We start from the raw sequence: 22787 nt of genomic DNA on the forward strand, positions 1-22787 counted from the left end.
CTGTCCAGTATAGGCCTGCATATCTCAGCCTCCTGCAACCCCTGCTTTTTTTTTTTAAAAAAAGATGTATTTTAGTGTATCTAGGTCTTTTCCTTACTCTTCTTGATCCTAATTTCGCTTGTTAAATTTTGCACTAGCTCCCCCATTTCTAAGTATCACCCTTTATCAGACGACTGATACTTCTTCATACTCTTCATCAGTTAGGAAAGGAGGAAATCACATTTAATATATTCACTTCACTTAATAAGGACCACTCAATTTCTATGCTCCATTTTCTTCTATCTTTATGAGTGTCCTTTGAGCTCATGAAAATATAACAAAAATTCTTGGGGAGACTCAGCCAACTGCTTTGAATAGAAATACTGAAATGGATTCATTCAAATTACCTGTATATTCAAGGAGTGCCAAGAGGGCCCTTGCTTTCACCTCTGGGGAAGAAAAGGACAGACACTTAAGCCAAAATTCTGTTTTGAACTCAGATTTGACCACACTTTGCCCATCTTTCTATTGATTTCTTCCAATCTTCTAATTATACATACAATATCATGCTTATTGTATTCATTTTCCAAATTAAATAATAAAATAGCAATATATGCTGAACAGGTTAGTGGACCACTGAATTTCTAGTAAGCTTTGAATATGCAAATTTGTAGCTATATGAACATGGGAATTCATATTCTGCAGTACAATCCAACCTATGAATACTCAAAAATAAGCCACATTCATTTCCATGGCAAGGTAAGTGTGCATACGATTACAGCCTGAGTCTTCTAATTCAACAGTTTTAGAAGTTGGTATTGGTTTCTTTCAATCATTTCTTAGAAGCTACCACATGAAGAGTAAAAAAAAGGGAGGCGTAAATCTTAATCTTAGTTATTTAATGAACTAAATATATTGATTTCTAGGAATTCTGTTCTATACAGCAATTGATGCATTTGCAGTGTTGACTATGTCGTGTTGAACTGATTCCTGTTCTCATCCCAAACTAATGCCTAAAGATTACCACTGAAGCTGGAATTCTGCTAGAATTTGCATTTGGCTCACTAAGTATATCTAATTAGGATCCCTTAAAATAAAATAAAAAGGACTGTCTCATATCCAAGTCAGTTTTCCAAATGTATCCTTTTTCTTTATTCCTCAATCTGTCACTCATGTACTCTGTGCTGATTTTTGTTTCTTCCCAGGGCTGCACTTACTGGTTCCAGCCTCTCTCACTCCTGGATTCATGAACGTCAACTTACTGGTTCCAGGTTCTATGCTTATTTATTAGAAAATTATGCTGCTTTATATAATAAAAATTCTTAAGCAGTTTATATAAACACCAGAAAAACACAAGAATAACCATCAATAACATTCCCTAAAGATAAAAACAAAACAAAAAGTATGCATGAATGAGAGATAAAACTGAGCAATGTACAAAACAGAATAGAAAATGTATGAGTACACAAAATATATAGTTTAAAGAGGCATTAAAAAGTTATTAATGTATCTGCCTCACAAATTACCCAAGGGAGTACATTCCAGAATGTGGACACTATCACTGAAAAGGCCTGCTTCTGCATTGTCAAGAAGTGATAAATTGGTTGGAAGATCTTAAAAAGCTCAGCTTCATCTATATAGAGGAAATCAGACTGTGGTCCCAAGTTTAGAACTTTACATACCAACAAAACCTTAAACATGCTCTCTTGCACCTGCAGCTTCCAAACAAGACTCAAGAGTAGTCAGGTTGCCAATGTATGGACAGCCAAATTATCCCTATCAATGCATGGTCATAGTTGGTAGAAAAATTGAAGCTGGTAAGGTATATTCTGAGCCACGGAGGTCACCCAGACTGAGTCAGTGATGGATCTAGGAACACCCCAGAACTATACACCTGCTCCTTCAGAGGAGCCATAACCCCATTGAGAGCAGGTGTGCACCCCAACTGTGAGACTTGGGATTGCCCATCCATTGGGTCTCCCATCAGGATTCAGTTGCAGCTTTTTAGCAGTCCTCCTTCCCATGGCTGCATCAAGGCACAAGGACATGCATGGCCTCTCTTGATTCAGCTGTTACATAGAAATGCTGGGTGTCATCAGCATATTCGTGACACCTTACCTCAAATTAACTATGATTCTAAACACTATCCTTCTGCCATCACAATCAGCAGAACTTCTCATTAATATCTAGCTAATTTCAGTGAACCAATGCAACTGCCAAATGCATACTGAAATGCACACCAGGCAGCTTAATTAATCATCCTTATCTGTCCCTGGTCACATTACAAGACTTTTAAAAATTCATCTGCTGGCCTTGAATATATTTCACATTGAATTAAACATTTTCACCTACAGTATTTCCTAAGGAAACTAAGTAGCTCTGGTCCATTTTTGTAGGACAGCTTTTGTTGTGTATTTCTAATAATCTCCTTTCTATCTAAGTGAACAAACCAAGTGAAATCTTAGAAAAATCATGATATGAATAGAATGAATTTTCTATTTTTATCCTCATTATTCACTACTAAAATCAATTGAAGAGCAGTGAATATTTTAATATTACATCCATGTTTAATCACCAATCATCATTTAATTTGGTATTCTACGTACACACTAAAAAGAACTATGACCAAAAGCCCAACAGCCCCTGATTTTCATCATAGATTACTTTAGTTAACTTCCATAACAAATCAGCAAAGTATCAATCACAGCATACTTGGTTCACCAAAATGAGTTTACATGCGAGTCAAAAGAGATTTTCTGGTCTCTGTTTGGGTATTTGCAAATTCTAGATGCAGCTCAGGAGACATTAAATATCTTCAAATTAACTTAAAATACTGATAATGTATTGGGCTTATGATGTGCAGAAAGATGCAGCTTTTATTAAGTAGGAATTTGGACATGTTAGCCAACTATGCTGAGACTTTTCCTTTATCCACAAAGTGACTGCAGACAGGATGGGGTGAACTAGCAAGAGAAAACCAATAATCAAGAAGACCCTGTGGAGACTACTGCTACAGCTCAAGCACAAGATATTACTGACGGCTTCTCCAGAGTAGTCCTACCTACTAGTTCCTTGCAGTCACCAGGCAGGATGACTGGAGAAGCTGATATCATAGCTCATGAATTCTCCACATTACATCAAAGAAGGCAATGACGACTCCAATTTCTGAACACAGGTCTAGGGTCTCCCATTAGCAACATTAGTCTCCATTGACTCAGCTAGTCAGGCTACTGGTATTGTTTTGGAATATACATTATTCCTCGAAAGATTCAATAAATCTCACAAGCTCTATCTCAGAAGTATGACAAAACTACCTATGATAAATGAGTTACCTTCAACAAGTTTTCTGATGTTTTGGGAAAGGTTTTGGACACTGCTAGGGAGATTCCAGGGGTCTTGTTTGATGTGAAGTCTCAATCTCTTTGGGCAGCTGAGTTTAGGTCCAATCTCTTGCTGAAACTCTGTTCAAAAGCAAAATTACTTCTTTAATTTGTTATAATTTCATTTTGCTCCATAAGTTTAGTGAAGGTGAGCCTTCAGATTCATTTCCTTGAGTAAAGACTTGTTGTATTTAAATCTCTGTATAAACATTTTCATTCAACACCAGCACTAATTTAATTGGGCATAAATAGAATGCAACACTTCATAATATATTTTCCAGATAACAACTAACATAATAACCAACATGTTTTAGAAATGCTGTTCAGTAAAAAAATAGGTTAGACTCCTCATAAGAACATGAGGTTTGCAAATAAGTCCAAAAAAGTTAATCGGCCACCTGCTCTGACACTCCTATATAACTTCCAGACACAGCAATCAAACCATGATATTAACCAACAATATATGAAATGGGTCGTATGTGCCCTATTTCCCATTAGGCACCCCAGATCTCATGAAAATCATATTTTGAACTCTGTTGCTAATTCTGATTGGGGGCAAATTGAGGTTTACACAAGCCAGAATTTTATTTGTAGGCTTATTTGTTTTACTATTAATATTTATAGCCTGCTCTTCAGTCCTGAGTCTTTCAGAATGGCTTACAATGTAAATGTATAAAACACAATAATAAATAAGTGTGAACACAATCTCAATAAAACAATTAAAACACCAGTTCTAAAAGATTACTAATTGACAGTTAGTACAGTGTTTAAGATGTTGTATAAAAATGGTTGGACAAATAAAAGCATTGCCATGTGAGCATTCTTGGCGAGAGCATTCAAAAACAGGGAAGGTTCTTTCCCTAGTTATCACTCTCCTAACACAGGTAGCAGAACACAGAGGACAATCTCAGAGAAATATCTTGAAATTCAGGCTGTTTCATGTGACAGAATAGAACCCTTTCATATTAAAAAATATTCTTTTTTTTTAACTCCAGTGCCATATTAACAGGTGTATCTATCTTCTGTTTCTGTTTGAAACCCCATTGACTGCCATACTTGGGTTTGAATATTACCTTGCAAGCTTCGACCTGGTGTGAAGAACTTTGTCTGCTCAAAAGCTCTTGCCACTGCTGGTCCTTTCAGTAGATTGATAATTGAATCTACCTGTAGAGTTGAAAAGCAATTGAATGGTGAAAACGTAACTAGCTTTTTGTAAAGTTTATGTTGGATCCATTGAGACAAACACAAAAGGTAGGCACAAGTTTTCCCTTTGGGACAAACAGAAGCTTTGGCGTAAGATCAGGAATATGAGTATGGAAAGGGTGAAATTCCTCTCTGCCAGTTCTACAGTTGTAATCTGACCCCATACTCCATGTTTGCTTTTAACTTTAAAGAATTGCATAGAGGCCAGGGGCTGGTGTTAGGTTTCCTGGGGACATGTACTAAGTCATACCACATTGGTGCAACTAGCTGGACTGGCAGGGACCCTCTAGGATTTCAGACCAGGGTCTTTTCCCAACCCTACCTAGAGATGCTAAGGATTGAACCAAGGACCATTTGCATGCAAAGCAGGCTCATGCCTAAGAATACATTCTAGAGAAGAATAAATATCTAAGGCACAGCATTTGAAATAACGATGCAAGCCAGAAAGGGAGGGGAAATTGCTTCAGATAATTTTCACAATGCATCCCTGTATAGTCTCATTTTATTAGAAGATAGCGCTGTTTTTGCACTGCAAAAAAAAATCATAGAATCATAGATGGTAATAACTGAATACCTGACCAAAAAGATGTTCCAGACAACCATGGAGTTTGTCCTGCTTATCATGAGAGATGCGTATACTTAAAGGAAGTTCATCACCTATTAAAACAATATTTGAAATTCTTATGAGATTTTGAATTTAGCAGACTGTACAAACCTTACACGTGGATCACTTTGTTGCACAGAAAAGGGGTCTAATATTGCTGCCATATGTGATGGCACTGCTTCTGCTTCCAGGACAGGGTATTCCAAAGGTGAAATGACCATCTCATTCCTTTTCCTACTACAGCTGCTTTCCTTTTAGCTTTCCTCACAGTTTTATTGATGCTCACTGCAGCCTATCTAATCTATTTCATTCCTCATCCCAGTTCCTAAAATGTCAGGGCTTTGTGGGGGAAGGTGGTAAAGTTTGCTGTTTCTCAGCATCTTTCACTTTTAACTAGCAATGACTGAGTATTTCAATCACTTGGCAGAGGAAGCAAAGAGGAGTTGTTTGTTTGATTTAAGAAAGAAGAAGAAGAAAATCCTGAAATGGCAAAGCATTGCTGTCAGGTGTTAAAGCGTTGTATGACTGTTCCATGTTTGAGTGTTGGAAATGTTGAATTCTCAGCATCTAACTAACTTTGTTTGAAGCACAGGGAATTGAGGTTGTCCTCATTACTGAATCAGGAGCTTTGCACTGACAGCACTGGCCTTTGCTCTTTCTTCTCTGTTCCCAAGCCATTTGTGGTAGTGGTGAGGAGATTAAGATGATTATTGCACCCAGCCTAATTTTCACATAAGTATTTTGCAAGATCAAAGGACAACACTTCTTACAGATTCACTTTATTTGCATCAAAAGTTGAAGCATCTGTAGAGCTAACTGAAGCATGCATTAAAGCAAAAGGAAGACAAACATTCCTTTCATCTACTTCAGAAGGGAAGTAGACAAACCCATCTAGTTAACAAATCTCATACAATTTCCTCTAGCAAAGTACATTTGGTGCGGGTGGGGGTAACAGAATTACCTGAATCCATTTCATCACTGTGAAAGAAGGAACTGCATTGGCTACTGGAAATACTGGTAAAAGATGCACTAGAATTTCTGTTGCTGTTGCAATCACTGAATAGGGAAAAGAAAACACACATTATAAATCCTCTTGGAACATTTATATTTAAACAGCAGGTTTTCCATCCTTTTATCTTTTTCTCTTGACAAAGTGCCTCTTTACAGTTCCTAACCTAAATTATCCAGGCTGTACATTTTGTGAGCGAGAAAGCTCAACATTTTAAAATTGAACAAAATACCACCAAAGGCCACGATCCAACAGAGATTAAGCTAAGTGAGCTTCAGTCCATTGAAATAAACAAATCAAATGTCTGTTAATTATAACACTATATCACATCTTTTTTATTAAGTGTTCTTTTAACCATACAAGGTTTTTAAGTAACAGCAAAACGTTTGAACAGCTCTATATGCAGCAACAACTGAAGACATGATTCATTCATTATTCTCTTATCCTTGATGGAGGTAAGAGTTTACCTGTATGAATCCCGGTTGCTAATGGTGTCATGGCCAGAATCTTCCTGTTCATCAGCTGCTACACTGAAACAGACCTTTTTCCCATTTCGTTCTCCTTTTTCACTATCACTGTCTGTTGGTGTTAATGGCTCGTGGTTTTTTCGTTCTGATTGTGGAGAGTATGTTATTGAAGAAAGGAGGCTGAAATGGGATAAATTCAGCTACTGTAAGTAAGGATTGTTTTTATTTTTAAATAACAGTAATGCTACAAATACAGTATGAAAACTAGCATGTGCCAAAGTGGACATGGTACTGTCCTAAAATTCAGCAGAATTATAAGATATAAATAATAATAATCAGTATGGCTTAGCTCACACCGCATCTAATCAAGCACACCTAACTTAAGACAGGAACCACTCTGTCCAAATCATTGTTAGGTTAGCCCATCTTATAGCAGCTTTGGGATTACAGTGGTAGCTCGGGTTACATACGCTTCAGGTTATGTACACTTCAGGTTACACACTCTGCTAACCTAGAAATAGTGCTTCAGGTTAAGAACTTTGCTTCAGGAGAAGAACAGAAATCGGGCTCCGGCGGCGCGGCGGCAGCAGGAGGCCCCATTAGCTAAAGTGGCGCTTCAGGTTAAGAACAGTTTCAGGTTAAGTACGGACCTCTGGAACGAATTAAGTACCTTACTTAACCCAAGGTACCACTGTAATTGTGTGCCTGGATGAACAGGTGAGGCTCCAGCAGATCTGCAGCTGAGTTAGGCGGTTTCTGGTGTACGTGGGCTATGCCAGCTTGACTCCCTCATTCTCAGCTCAGCCAGAGAGCTGCTGGTGTATCTGCCCCATCCCCACACAGCTGGCTGAGCTGAGCCCAGCAGATCATAAGGTGGTGTAAACACTGAAAAAGTGGCCAGGGGCATAGTGTGGGTGGGACCAAGGGCAGGGGTATAGGCTGCTTTCAAAGCCTGCTCAATTTGGTCATGTGTCCTGGCAACCTTGCATAAATCAAGCTGACAGAAAGGATGGTGTAACTCAGACACTATTCTAAAGGCTTCTTTTCTCTCTGCCAGACTTAGGCAGCACTCGTCTCACTGCTGAATGGAAGTTGGATCTGGTGTGACTCTGTGCCAGCTTACCGTAATTTACATCATCTTGCTTTATGCCAGCTTCATGTGCATAGGATTGTTTCCTTAATGTATCAATATAGAATCAGAGGACTGAGGTACAATAATCTCTAGGATAAACTAATTTTAGTAAATGTGGTTAGTATGATGATGTGAGAACAACAGAGAAACAATCCAATGAGTATTCTTACAACCCAATGGGGGTGTGTGCGTCAGCTGTTTAGTGACATACCACAAAAGGAAACTGCATTCATAATAAATACAAACAGATGTTATTCTAAATTAAATGAAAGACATACAATTTTGCCATAATTTAGGGGCTTAGCAATATATACATTAAGGTGCACTGCTACATATTTCCATCTAAGGTGATTAAACAATGCATGAAATCTAGAAACAAACTTATCAAACTCAAAAGGTGTTAGCATAAACAGCAGCACTCAAGCCCTCCAAGCACTCAGCTGCTACATTAAAATTTTACAGTATTGGCATCAGTAGCAGGAAAGGAATGTTCATCACCATTTTGCATAAAGCAGCAATAGGAAATAGCCCAGGGGCAATGTAAGTGTTATTCTTATTAGCACAAATGGAGCTATGCATCTTATTATGCATCAGTACAAATTTTAGTATTTAATCACAAAACTCTTGCATGATGGGCAATAAAATTTATTGGAAATAATCCTTTCAGCCAAGTACTACTCTGGGGCAGGGAGGAATCAAGTACTTCTTACAAATAATGTAAGAAGTACTTACATTATTCTACTTACAGCAGAAACAGAGCACAAATAGGATGCAAAACAGGATGACTAAGCATTGCCTGCTCTGGTTGCTAGTTTCTCTCCCGTGGAGAGGTCCCTGGGACATGTGCATCCTGTATATATTGGTCTAATGATACTAGGGTGTGATAGAACTCCAGAAACTAGGCATTGTGTAAATTGATACTGACAGCCAGACAATCCTGGCCTCATTTTTTCTATTCTTCCACTGAGATTTAAAAATAGGCTTCTGGGTATCCTGTTTCCTGTACAAAACTGCTTTCTTTCAGAACAATTAAATGCTGGCAGCCTATAAGCCCATAAGGAATAGTGATAAGAAGCCTGGCAATTCTAAGTATTAAAAAGTTTATACCCTTTGTTCAATTTGTACATCTTAAATAGGATTTTCTACTGGTTCACTTTATACAGAATTCTTTTACAATATAAATACTTTATGTAAGATTCTCTTGTGTATTGTTAACATTTGCAGCTATGTGACTCACACAATTTATGTTTTCTTAATTATATCATTTTTACTCCAGCATGAAAAAAATAGGAAAGTTACTGGTGCTACATCACATAAGTCTTGAGAACAGAAAAGAAATGACAGAGAGAGTTACCAAGTAAAAAAGCTACTGAAATAATAACTGAGACTGAAAATGTAAATATTGATCAAAAGAGATTGATGATTTTAAAGAATTTATAACAACTTTTCCCTGTTTCACTCTGTGGCTATTTCATTCTGTGATATTTCAGCTTTATAATGTATGTATTCATAAACGAAATTTGAACAGTTCAATCTATCACCTCTGAAAAAAATACAAATTGTTTGAAATTGTGTTGTAGCTCTTTGAAAAAGATGTACATAAATGTCAGTGAATGTGTTTGTTTGACTTTTTGTTCATCAATTTTGGTTATAAAAGCAATTTCACTGGTCCAGTATATATGATTAATTGGGAAAGTTGTGTTTATTTAAAATGAAACTCTTTCAGTAGAGGAGCTATTGTCATGGTCCGGTTCACGGGCGATTGAAGTCCTGGCAGAGGACATCAGGACCAGGGGCAAGATGGTGGGGTGGGAGCAGGAATGGGGGTCCAGAAGCCAGGAGTCAAGAAGCCAAGGATCCGAGGGTCAGGAAGCAAAGAGGCACGAAGTCAGGGGTCCAAGGATCAAGAAGAAGGGAGTCAAGAAGCCAAGGTTCAAGGATCAGGAAGCAAGAAACCGAAGGCAGGGTGTGTGTTGCTGTGGCAAAGAGCTGAAGGGAAATGCTGGCCTTATATCCCTTCCCAGCTCTTGCCACCAGGTGCTGTGAGTTACCAATCAGCCTCACCTGTGGGGCTGCGTCTTGCCTCTTCAGAACAAACTTAGGAAGGCCCCAGTCCTGCAAAGTCCTATTGGTCACAGGGCCTGGCTCCTGCACGCACACCTGACAGCTATCACTGAAACCTTTCACCTAAGGAAGTCAGTCCACCACTGACTTTTAGGAGGTTAGTTTAAACCCGTTTAATCAGGAAGATGCTGAGGTTATGGAGTGTGTGAGAGGGGGGAATGATACGGCTACTATTCAGGGCTGGTCCAAGACATATTTTGGCTTGAGGCAAAGATCAGTATGGCACCCTTCTCCATCCCAGATAAAGAAGCTAACTGGACTGGCAGCTGAATCTTAATTCAACATTGCTGATGAGGTAGTGTGCACCACCACACCCGAGGCAGAAAGCTAGTTTTGGGGGGCAGGACATACCACATCCTCCTTTCCCAACTCAGGGGAATGACCGAGGCCCTTAAGAGAAACAGCAAGGGGGAGGGGAGATTATTGGCTCTTTCTTGTTTCTATTATGTATTTAGTGTCTTTATATTGTGATTTTATGTTGTGAACCACCCTGAGACCTATGGGTATAGGGAAGTATACAAATGTAATTAATATAATACTAATACTACCAATAATAATAATACTCCCCAGCATCTGCCACTTGAAGCGGTTGCCTCATTTTGCCTAATGGCTGGGCCATTCCTGCTTCTGTTTTTTCTATTTTCTTTTTATTTTATACTGTAACACTTTGCTGTGGTTTTTATTGTATCACATTGTGTTATTTTAAATTGTAAGCTGCTTACAGAGGTCATGTGAGCAGTATGTACATCTTGGAAATAAATAAATAGGATTTAATCCACCCCGCCTTAAACTCTTTGCTATCATTTTCTGCCAATTTTATATTGATTTTTTAATATTGATTTTTAGGGAACTGCATTGTTCCAATGGCCTTTATCCTTTTACTTATATGAATCTGCCAATGAGTTAGATCATCTAACTCACTTCTGTCTATTCTAGCTTAAAGAAGCTCTCCAAGGTCTCAGGCTGAGGTACTTTCCAGCCATTCTTCCAAAATTGTGTGTGTGTGTGTGTGTCAGAGAGAGAGAGAGAGAGAGAGAGAGAGAGAGAGAGAGAGATGGCAGGTATTTAACCCAGGATGTGCAGCACACAAATGAAATCTCCTACCACTGAACTACAGCCCTCACAGAAAAGTCCAATACATACAGGCTAAGCTACAATGTTAGGAAGGGCTCCCTTAAAAGCAAATTTATGTCTTACTGTCCAAATTCCCTACATTTCATAAGTTTTACTTACTCATCTATTTGAGAAACACAGTTTTCCACCTCTTTTACTGCAGCTTGCAGTTTGCACAACAGTTTCTGATAGACATCTTGTGTTTCCAGATCCTCTTCTTTTAACAGGTACCTCAAACCATGGCCATCTTGTTGACCCAAGGAGTGTCCCGATGGAGCTGCCATAGTGGTAATTGTATGTTGTACATAAACCATGGGACTCAGTTTACCTGGGCAGGAAGGAAATAATATAGAATGCATAAGTAGGTTATCAGGTATGTTGGTCTCTGTAGTTGTAGCTCACTTATTTTGAACCATAGCAGATAATACATTTTTCATGAATCCAGTTAATAATCCCACTGAGTTTAAAAAAATAGTTTTACACATTCAACACATGAGCAATTTGATATTGAAAATCCAACTATGCATAACAATTCATTCATTTTTTTGCAAATTGTCTGCTTGCTAGTGAAACATTAGTTCTGTTATTCAAGGGTTATAAAAAGTCTGTTTAAATAGCCCAAGCACTGAAGGATCAAACATTTTGGCAAAATCTGCAAGGGCCTAACTGGTTCTTAGTTTGCTTTATGCTAGGAAAAGAAAATAAAATGATTAAGGAAATGGCAGCTTTTGATACCATACACTATGGTAGCTTCCTGAATCAGCTGTGTGGAATGGGTATTGAGGGCACTGTTTTGCAGTGGTTTCACTGCTACCTAGAGGATCATGTCCAGAAAGTAGTATTGGGAGACTGTGTTTCAGCTACATGGTCTTTGCACTATGGTGTACCACAATGTCATGTCTTGTCCTCAATGCTGTTTAACATCTATATGAAATCACCGAGTGTGGTCATTAGGAGTTTTGGGGCAAAGTCAATGTGCTGATGACACACAGCTGTACTTCTCCATAACATGTGAGACGGGGGCAGCTGTGCATAATCTGGACTGTGCTTTGTGTGCAGTAGTGGACTGGATGAGGGGCAATAAACTGAGCTGGAACCATGGGAAGATGAAGATGCCATAGATTAGTAGTTCCTATATCTGGAAGATGGGGCAGTTGCCTGTTCTGGGTGGGGTTGCACTCCCTTTGAAAGAACAGGCTCAGAGTTTGGTGGTGCTCCTGGATCCATTTCTGTCACTGGGAATTTATGAGTGGCTAGGAGTGCCTTTTACCAGCTGTGGCTGATATGTCAGCTATGGCCATGCTTGGGACAGGGATGGTCTGGCCATGGTGATCCATGCATTGGTAACCTCAAGGCTTGATTCCTGAAAAGTGCTCTGTGTAGGATTACCTGGCTGCTGCAGAATGCTGGAGTTGATGTTGAGCACGGGCTCAAATGTTGAGGGGTCGTTTTCAGACAGACAGGTAGGTAGAGGAAGGTAGATAGCTAGAGCTCATATTGAAGCTTACCTTGGTCAGTATGTTTGTTTTCTTTTTCATGGGAAAGATGTTTTCTGCTCTCTAGCTGAACACCAAAAGCACTGCCAAGTGACGTTGAAGTTTTAGGATATGACACTTCCATCACGTTGATATGGCAGTTAGTTGGGCAGAAGTCACTGCTGTGCAGTGGTGAGATCTTTGACTTTGCTTGCTTGAAGGTAGGCCAAGCTCGGTTTTTTAACACCCGTGAAAACTGCAGGGGCAGGATAGAGTATATTAGCAACTACTAAAAGGTTTAAATATAGTTAGCTCTATTTACTTTTCAGATATGAGGAAAATTCTCTCTCACACACTTTAGTATTCCCCAACCTGATAGGTGGAACTGAACTGAAGTTTGACTTCTTGAAATATAACAATGTTCTTTCTCTGTGTCCATGCCTAACCTCATATTACTTTTTACTGGAGAACAGAGGAAGAAGATTGGAGGTGCTACTTCTATTCTAATCACTGACTATGGGAACAATAGTTTGAAAAGCAAGTAAAGGCAAAATGAACAATCCTGTTGCAGCTTAAGACAAAATGAATCCTTATCCTATTTCATTAATTTAGATTTTTTTGTTGTTATTTTTTATTTTACTCTACATCCACTTGGCGTATCTGGTTCTCCCACTCCTCATTTAATCCCTACAACAATCTTGTGAGGTAAAAACAGTGACTGGCCCACTCAGGGAGCTTTTCATGGCTGAGCAGAAATTTGACCCCTGTCCTAGTCCAACACTCTACACCACACTGGCTCCCTGCCTTTCCAGGAAAATCCCCATAAGGCAGTTTATAATCACTGTTAAAACAATACAAGAAAAGAACAGCTATATAAAGTCAGAAGTGATTCGCTGGGTGGGGTAGAATTGCTGTGCTAGTTTGTAATCCAGAGCCAAGCCAGAGCATTTGCAGTAACCTTCCACACTGCCCTCTACCTCCCAGTAAGCAATAGTGAACAGTTCTGCCCCACCCATCAAACCACTTGTAGAAAGATAAGAATTAATCAACAGGCAAAACAAGAAACAAACAAACCATTCAGGGAGAACAGATCTTTTAAACAGGGGACTTGATGTGAATCTCATGGAGGTAATTGCTGAAGTAGCCCCAACTGGCTCTCCTAGGGACCAGTCAATTGATATTTAGGTACCCACACAGCAAAGCCTAGGAATGCAGACTTTTAATTGATAGGCGTCTTAGCAGCAATTCTAACCAAAGTAGGTACTTTTTCTTACAGATCAATGGGCACAGTGCACTCCTACACCCACAAACAAAAACACACATCTGTATTCCTGTGTGCAGCTTCGGTTTTGAATAAAATCAACAGATTATTGAGCTTGTACAAGAAATTTATGACATACTGTGTGTAATGTTTATAATATTTCTATCCATGTATGTTTGTATGGATATATGATACTTAAACATGTGAAACTGGAACAAGGAGGACACAAGGACACTTAAATAGGAAGAACGGCAGTACAGTCAAACCTAGGTTGTTGAACATAATCCGTTCCAGAAGACCGTTTGACTTCCAAAACCTTTGACAACCGAGGCGTGGCTTCCAATCGGTTGCAAGAGCTTCTTGCACTTAAGCGGAAGCTGCACCAGAAGTTCAAGTTCCGAGGAATGTTCAAAAACCGGAGCGTTTACTTTCGGGTTTTGGGTGTTCGGGAGCCGAAACGTTCTAAATCAGAGCCGTTCGAGAACCGAGGTTTGACTGTACATTTTTCACATTTAAATCTCCCACACATTGTCTCCCACAGGTGCCAAATGGCTAGTTACAACAAGTAAGTTCCACATTTCTTTTCATGCATGTGTTGGAAAAAGTGGCGACTATTACCCAGGCCTTAAAACTTCTCTGAGAAATAATGAGATAATAATAAGCACTGCAGGAAGCCACTGCATTTCTGTTTATAGATTTCAAACTTTCACAATGAAGCTAACAGCACACTTTTGTTACTATGGTTACATTAACCTCCCTAAAAGAAAGGCATAGCTATTCTTGGAATGAAACAGGTTACTAATAGCCATCAAGAACAGTAAACATTTTTGAAGCAGCAAATTTGCAACATGATTATGGATTTTGGAAAGGTCTTATCTGAGAAGTTGATGAATATGTGGGTTTATAATAAGATAATGTATCAGGTATAGTAATTATATACGCCTTCCCCTTGTGGTTGTGCCAATGTACTTCCTCCTGACCTAGTATGATCTTGCTATTCTTATCCTGGAAACTGCACATCACATTAAATTCTTGTAAAGTAGGCAAGAAATATGAAAAGCATAATGTATTTGGCTACATTGAATTTCTGACTGAGCAGTTAAGATACCCATCTGAGGCAGTCAAGTTGAAGTAAGGTGAATAGACAGACAGACAGGGTTTAATAAATGGATTGCTAGCTATATTTATTTAGACCATGAAACGTTTTTGAACCATTTATTCTAAAGTCAAATGGTGGACTCTCTCTCTCTCTCTCTCTCTCTCTCTCTCTCTCTCTCTCCCCCCCCCCCTTGCAAATTGCAAACATTTGCTTGCCAGGTTCCAGTTTAGAAATATCATTTTAGTCCATAAAACAAAAGACCCAGTTTCAAAGTACAAATGTAAAACTCTAATGCGTGTATAATTCTTGTGAAATGCAAGCAAAATCACTAGGGCAGGGGTGGGGAAACTCCTTTCGGCCAGAGGGCTGGGTCAAATAGCGGCCAACCCTCTACAGGCCGCATTTGAGCTGCATGCTTTCAGCACTGTTTAGATTTGACGCCAAATGCAAGCTGCACTGGTTTTGGACCCAGTCAGCAGGGATCAGCCCACTCAGGCGCTCCAGACAGAAGCTCCCAAATGGATCTGCTTCTGCCTGAAAGCAGCAGGACTTGCATTCGGCACTAACTAAACAGCAGCGAATAGAAGCCATGGCTGCAATGGAACTTTGATAAGGACATTCTTGGGTTCCTGATTCTTTCTTTGCAGCCGCAACTTTACTTGTCCCTACCTTTCATCTTATTACATCAGGTGAATGACCCGTCAGTGTGGTCAGCCCAAAACAGTCTGTTGAGCAGAACTGGGAGGTCTGGCAAATCTAACTAGGCCTGCAGGTCAGGTTCCTACGGTTGCTCTCCTATCTATCCATTGTTCAAAGGGGGAATGGATAAAATGAACATTTGAAACACCATAACTAACAAGATAATAAAATATTATTATAAGCATTGACATTTTTCTGTATTATGGCTGATTATTTCTTTTTCTTTAGCATCATTAATGTGCATGATATTTCACAAAGTGGACAGGTGCCTGATCTGTTATTTAACATAGAATTTGACCTAGGGGAGACAACAGAGGAAAGAGAGGGGGAAATGTAGGTACGAGTAAACAGTGGGAGAGCTAGTACCTCAGTTACACATATTTAGTTCCCCCTTTTTTTTCCTCCTTACCTTTTTATAACTAGTGATCCTTCTGCAAATGTGCTCCATTTTCTCACTGCAAGTGGCACTGAATTTACTCTGAAGTTCAGTGGGGATGGCTTCATTTAAACTATTTAGACTATTACAGTTTTGCACAAATTGCTCATCACTTTTTGCTAAAGCTTCGAGAATCTGTGAGTAAGACAAAAGCGGTGGATTGTGCTGGTGTTAAAAAGACTGCCATTAGATATCAGTGTAAACAAACAAGTAATCCAGGACAATAATCATTTTTTCTTGCAGAGGATATTTCTTTTCAGATTTAAGTATGCTGCTTGTCAGCAATAGCTCCCAGATACTGAGCTGCAATTTTGTTTGTTTGTTTGTTTTTGTTTGTTTAATTCATTTCTATACAATTTTCTATATGCCTTACCTGCCTTCCTTAAGCACTAGTCAACTTGGCTATTGCTTCTTCCTCCTCCTCCTTCTTCTTTCTCCTTCTCTCAATTCCTTTATCCCTGTGAGTTGGAACCTGATTACCCTTAACACTCTGCCCTTGTCATATTTGTATTGTTTATATTGTTTAAAACAACCCCCAAGCTCGTTACAATTACAAGTAAAAGAGAACATGTCAAAGGAACTTCAACCCTGAGCAGAGGTTTTAATTGTAGAGTAGAGGCTTGCAAAGCCCATTGGCTGTCATTAACCCATCCTCCCTTCACAATAACTTGGCAATATTGTTTAGAGGAAAACAAATCCAGGATACAGACTCCAGATCCTATAGACAACTGCAAAATATGCAAAAACAAAAGGCCTAATAAATTAATTTATTCTATGTGAAATAATAATCTTTTATTGATTTTTTTATTGGAATTTGGTAAAAGTCAAAGTAATTGGGAATTTACTAATCACCCAATTTTTGCACACATTGTAATTATAGTTATAGCTTATTACAGTTGCCCTAGAACTGAAGAAGTTAGTTCATGTAATTATAGACAGAAAGCTTTTAAACTCTTACTTTCTGAATCAGCACATTAATTAAAGGTTTCTAATTGCTTGTAAGAGTTTAATTTTCTGCAGGTTTAATTAATAATGCAAAACACACCTGCAAACCTAATCCCTTGGTTATAACTACAAAGACTGCTGTTAAATCATTACTAAGACTTCTGGACCCTGTTCTTGATTTTCAAATTATTATATTTTTACCAGCTCTAAAATATTGCATTGCTATATGGTTTCCTATTTTTAAAAAAATTAAGCTGCTTATTAATTAGGCTTCATAGCTTTGGAGAAAAGAAATCTACGAGGATTACTATATCCAACACTCAGACACAGCTACTCTTCCGTTGTTTCACATTACTTCTATTTGCTACAAGGTGACTTACCAAGCAATCCTCTGGTTCAAGGTATACAGCATAGGTGGGTATACCTTCCCCCTCCCTATTGATGGCTTTCACTGGGTGGCCTTGGACCAGTCAACGTAACCTACCTCTGGATGGTAAAGACTGAGCAAAGTGAAGGTGGCTTGTGCACCTAGTTCCAGGAAAAAATTAACTCACTTCTTCACCCAGAATGCAAAAGTCTTTTTTTACAGGGTCTGGCCTGGTATCTGAGTGACATTTCATAACAAAAAACATGGGCAGAGTATTCCTGGAACATTATGACTTCAGTTAATTAACTGCTTTCTCCCCCCTCCTTGTATCTTGTATTTCCTCATTTATTACATAGTTTTAATTTATAATTATTAGTTAATATTTCTGTGTGAATGGTTCTGTTGTGTTTGCTCAAAAGACAACATGAATATACAATAATTAAATAAATGGATTCCTGGAAAAAACTGTATATCTCCCTTAAAAAAAACCTCATGGGGGTATAGTTGGAAAGGTAGCGAAATTTTTACTTCTTCAGCATTTGTTGTTTTGAGTTTAGAAGCTCAATTTATGACTATACTACAACTTAATTTTCTTTCTGGGTGAATGACCACAATTCATGACCATCAATAGGACACAGGTCACTGGCAAAGAATACACTTGAGATTAAATTACAATAATCATATCCATAAATCATATTCATAAATAGGGTGTGCTGCTTCAGTGATCAAAGGAACAATAAAGAACTAAACAAATAAAATGTTTCATACCTTTGCAGTCAAGCTGAAAAAGCCCTTTGGTTCAATCATCTTTTCCAAAACATGGCATTTTATTCCCGCCGTGCTGTCATACTCGTAAACTACACCATATTCCAGGTGAACATTATCAACAGTTAGACTGACATGGTCCTTCCGTCCATCAATTATTGCCATAGTATTAAATTTGTCAATTACTTCTAAAAACAAATTTAAAAATCAAATCATTTTGAATCCTATTATGCTTACTAAACTAATATGCCTAAATTAACTAATTTACTAAATAAATACCTATTTCATTTTGTTAATGATTGAACAGGGTGAATCAGGTGAAAGAGGTTGTGTGCAGATACTGTGTCTCTGAAACATGGTTCATTTGTTGTAAAGGGATTTAAAAAATATTATCTGCAAACCAAAGCTGTAATCACAGTAACAGACAACCAAAATATGAGTATGCCTTGCTGTTATTCTGCGGGCACAATCCAATATGAAAATAAGTGTGATGGGATGATGAGCTGCTCGTGCGTAAAAGCTTAGTCCCTCAGAGTTTGGCCTGATTATCAAAGCTCTGTCTATAGCAGAGCCCCTTAAGCATGACTCCCTCAATCGCTGGCAGAATCCGACAGTGGGCGTTTGCGGAATCTCTTCCAACATAAAAGCTCCTTAACGGAAATGCGTCTTCTGGATTCTCGGCGCGACAGTTTCCATGCAAACAAGCAAATAACTGCACTTTATCTTGTACTTTGAATTGTATTATACGAACAGGTGAAAATTGTGTTTGCTTGGGTAAGAGTAACATCCAAAGCTCACCTTTATTTTGCTTAATAACAAAGAAACAAATAATCCTACCTTCTACTTTGCAGTCAAAGGCATCTCCTCCATCTTCTCCCAAGGGTTTGGAGTTTGTTCTTTGAAGATCTTCCTGGGCACTCTCAATACTGTTATATACCCACTGAATAGAATCTTGCTGTAGGAAAGTAATAACAATGATGAAAGTTTTTACACACACACACATACTAATTCATATTAGCTTTGCCAGAGAAGCCGTGTTTTTATTATAGATGAACCCCAAAGGAGATTTGTTATTTTACATTTTTAAGTCCCCTAAACACACACATCCTTTTTGTGTGTGAGAGAAACTCAAAAGACGCAAATACGTGCACAAGATATTCTTGTTGTGGAATTCCCTCCCGAGAGATGTTAGATTAGTTCCTTCATTGTTATTCTTCCATGGGAAGGCTGATTCAGACAGGCCTCTGAAAATTAAGGTACAGACAATGCTGATCCCTGGGATGCTGTCAGGGCAAACGATTTTACTTGCTGGTTTTAAATGCTTTGATGTATTTTAATTATTGTTTCTAGCTAGTTTGCTTTTATTACTTTATATTTTATAATTTAATACTTTTTTTTTAATGTGGAAAATTGCCCTGAATCCCAACTTGGGAGAAAGGCAGGATATAAATATGTTAAATAAATAATAGAAAGCTGTAGCTTGCTGGGTGTTCACCACAAAAATTAACAGGTGAGAGAAAGGAAAGCATGGATTTAAAGTACATTCACTGTAGCAAGACCAGATCACTTCGTCATTTGTTTTACTTCAAAATTTGTTACCAGATATGTGGACCTTTGCTGGACTGGCAATAAAAAAGTGAATCCATCCCAAAAAAATGTTAATTACCGGTAATTTACTTAATATACTTGAAATCAATCTCATGCTAAGTTACTGAAGCAGTACAACCCCCATAGAAGCTTATATCACCAGCACTTAAATGCAGCTGGATGAACCACAAAAATAGCTTGTGTTCTGATAGAATTGAAAACATAGCCTCTAAAGGGAAACGTGTGGGATGAAATGAAAGTTAAGCAAGAACAGCAAAAAAATACAGTTTTGGCACATTGCTCTCATAAACTAGAGCTTAAACTTATTTCTCTTTAACGATCATTGCAATTATATTCATGAAGAATTCAAAATACATTTTATTTACCAGATGAGGTTTAAATCGGAATTCCATTTATATTTTATAAAAGATGCATCATAACAAATGGTATGTTTTAAATCTTTACTTTATCTTACAACACCCTTTTGCCAAAACTGTCAACACAAATCTCCTGAAGATTCGTATATAATAGTGAAAACAAAGTATTAAATTTAAATACGGTGGTACCTCGGGTTAAGTACTTAATTCGTTCCAGAGGTCCGTTCTTAACCTGAAACTGTTCTTAACCTGAAGCACCACTTTAGCTAATGGGGCCTCCTGCTGCTGCCGCACCGCCGGAGCATGATTTCTGTTCTCATCCTGAAGCAAAGTTCTTAACCTGAAGCATTATTTCTGGGTTAGCGGAGTCTGTAACCTGAAGCGTATGTAACCTGAGGTACCACTGTATTGCTTATTTGATTACATCTTGAGCACCTGTTGGTAGGGTATATTCACCAAAGCAAAGCAGGACTGTTTGGATAAATATTTATTCGGTTCTTCAGAAAATACCCTGGGAACCAGTGCCCTTGTAGGATTCTCAAGATCATCAGTATAACCCATAGTCATTTTTTTACCAATATAAGGCTGTTCAGAAGTGCAATAAGTTTTGTTTAACGACAGTTAAAACGAAACCTATTGCACTTCACTGGAGCTTTATGACCAGCCTTCGTCTTAGCTCTAATAATCCTTCTTTGGAAAGGTTACTTAAAAGGCTGTTGGAGGGCATATTTGGCACTAGGTCAAATTTCTTTATATCCCTTGCCTTTTTTTCGCTCAGTTTTTCACCCTGCATGTGCTGGTTTCGGCTGTAGATAATCTTCTCTGAATGCTGGAAAGGAGTAAAGCATTCACAATAATCTCTCTACATCCTGGTCCAAAACTTTTATTTAAAATTGATCCTCTTTGACTTCAGCAGAACTCAGTTCTAATGTGTGGTTCGAATTAGATTAGACGACAGCTTTAGAATAATTGACTATTATATATTTTTAACTTTCATTTGCCAAGGAGTGGAAGCGAACTGTATTTTTTGTTTAAGTAGCATTAACAATAAATAAGTAAGCACCATCTTTACATGCATCGGACGTCTGTATTTCCTGCAGGCTGTGACATGGGCTATAACACTTGCATGAGTTTCTTTGCTGACATTAATCCCATTCACTTTAATTATGCACTGTCCAGGGTGGAGGCCAGCAGCTGCTGCTACGGTTCCTTGAAAACAGTTAGAAAAATTGCCAAGTTAGAAATTTCCTTCTTAGGGAAAAAAAATGTTTGGTTTTATAGTTGCTTGTTTATTCAAGAAAATGTTAAATTAAACCAACACTGTGATTCAACAGAATATGTACAAGGTGATTTACATGAGAATCCCACGCCCTGTAAATTTTTGGTGTGATCTATTTTGATAAGGTTATCAACTTGGTGGGAACTGGACACCTCTGGAATTAGAAGCCAATAAAGTAGGTCAATAAAGCTGACAAACAATTCAATGATGAATTTACACACAACAGCACCACTTGTACTTAGATGTATACTGATATTTTGTTGTTGCTGCCCCTTTTGCCCATTTATTTATATCTATCCTAATCCTAAACATGTCAATCTGGAACTTGTTTATTGGAAAACCTAAATTCAGGTATGAAAATATGTTTATCTGTCCTGACCTCACGAAGGAGTCAGACAGTGCAAGTCACAGGGCTCTAAGGCTTCTTAAGAGTGCATCTCAATGCAACAAATCATGGCAGCTCAGCAGAATATAGAGAAATACCAATGTTTGTCTCACCTATGATCTAAAAAAGCTCATCAATGTTGGCTTATTGTTCATAGATCGTTGCTGGGAAACAAACAGTGAGCCTGGGTTCAGATGGTGTGCTTATAGTGTTGCCAAGAGCAGAGAGGAGCATAGCAGGGACTTCTGAGCAGCATGCACGAGTGTGCTGCTCATGCATGTTAAAACCAGAGTTAAGCAGTAGCTATGGTTTAATATGGTGTGTGAAAACCACTATAACCTTCTTTCATCACTACTATTCATAGAACAACTATCAAAGCAAATACCCATCAAGTATTGATCATATGACTCAGCCATATATCTCTAAAGTAATTCCATCTACAGCTTTCTATATTTGTGGGGATGGTTTTATTTGGAAAAGATATTCACAACTGCCTACCTCTTCCAACAGCATGGACAACAGAAGGACCAAAACCTCGTATTTGGAATCCAAGGCCATCCACAGAGTCAGGGATCTTCACTGTCCTGAGTGCAAGAGAAATGTCAGGGTGGAAGATCCAAAACCAGTGTGCTTATTACATTTATCAATTTTTACACAGAATATAGCAATTTACTAATAATAAAACTATTGTTATTATTATTTAAAACTCTACTAAATTCTCAAACAATGAATTACACATGAAGCTTAGCTTTTGAGAAGGGGAAATAAGCACTGATGAAAATAATAATAATAATAATAATAATAATAATAATAATAATAATAATATTTATACCCCACCCATCTGGCTGGGTTTCCCGAGCCACTCTGGGCAGCTCCCAACAGAGGACTAAAAACAGAATAAAACTTCAAACATTAAAAACTTCCCTAATAATCAAGGGACACTGCTTATTCCAGAAAATGCCCTCTTCACGTGTTTAAACTATTGAATATTTATTTGCTTTGACAAAATGTTAAAAAATAACAGAAAGAGAAACTTAAATCACATTTTTTGATATATTGATACATTATTATTTATTATCGATTCATAGTTTCATCATCATT

At 38.1% G+C, this 22787-nt stretch overlaps 1 protein-coding gene and 1 long non-coding RNA gene across 6 annotated transcripts in view; one reads left to right on the top strand and one right to left on the bottom strand.

The window, feature by feature from the left end:
- Window positions 1–22787, top strand: part of LOC310848716 — an 81016-nt gene that overhangs the window by 38955 nt on the left and 19274 nt on the right. The window lies entirely within an intron of this gene.
- PREX2 (phosphatidylinositol-3,4,5-trisphosphate dependent Rac exchange factor 2) overlaps window positions 1–22787 on the bottom strand; it is a 102458-nt gene that overhangs the window by 21025 nt on the left and 58646 nt on the right. For 2 of the 3 annotated variants that reach the window (XM_083747523.1, XM_083747521.1), the window contains exons 19-31: window positions 22185–22270; window positions 21086–21231; window positions 18896–19013; window positions 18062–18246; window positions 15955–16116; window positions 12520–12742; window positions 11132–11339; window positions 6643–6822; window positions 6128–6222; window positions 5137–5219; window positions 4433–4523; window positions 3312–3440; window positions 387–428 (exon numbers count right to left, since the gene is read on the bottom strand). In XM_083747523.1, the coding sequence (XP_083603649.1) occupies window positions 387–428; window positions 3312–3440; window positions 4433–4523; window positions 5137–5219; window positions 6128–6222; window positions 6643–6822; window positions 11132–11339; window positions 12520–12742; window positions 15955–16116; window positions 18062–18246; window positions 18896–19013; window positions 21086–21231; window positions 22185–22270 (1748 nt within the window). The remainder of the gene's footprint in view (window positions 1–386; window positions 429–3311; window positions 3441–4432; window positions 4524–5136; window positions 5220–6127; window positions 6223–6642; window positions 6823–11131; window positions 11340–12519; window positions 12743–15954; window positions 16117–18061; window positions 18247–18895; window positions 19014–21085; window positions 21232–22184; window positions 22271–22787) is intronic. The other variant, XM_083747522.1, reaches the window with a different exon arrangement.

This window comes from Podarcis gaigeae (genome assembly GCF_964106915.1).
Source record: "Podarcis gaigeae genome assembly, chromosome: 7".
NCBI classification, from domain to species: domain Eukaryota; kingdom Metazoa; phylum Chordata; class Lepidosauria; order Squamata; family Lacertidae; genus Podarcis; species Podarcis gaigeae.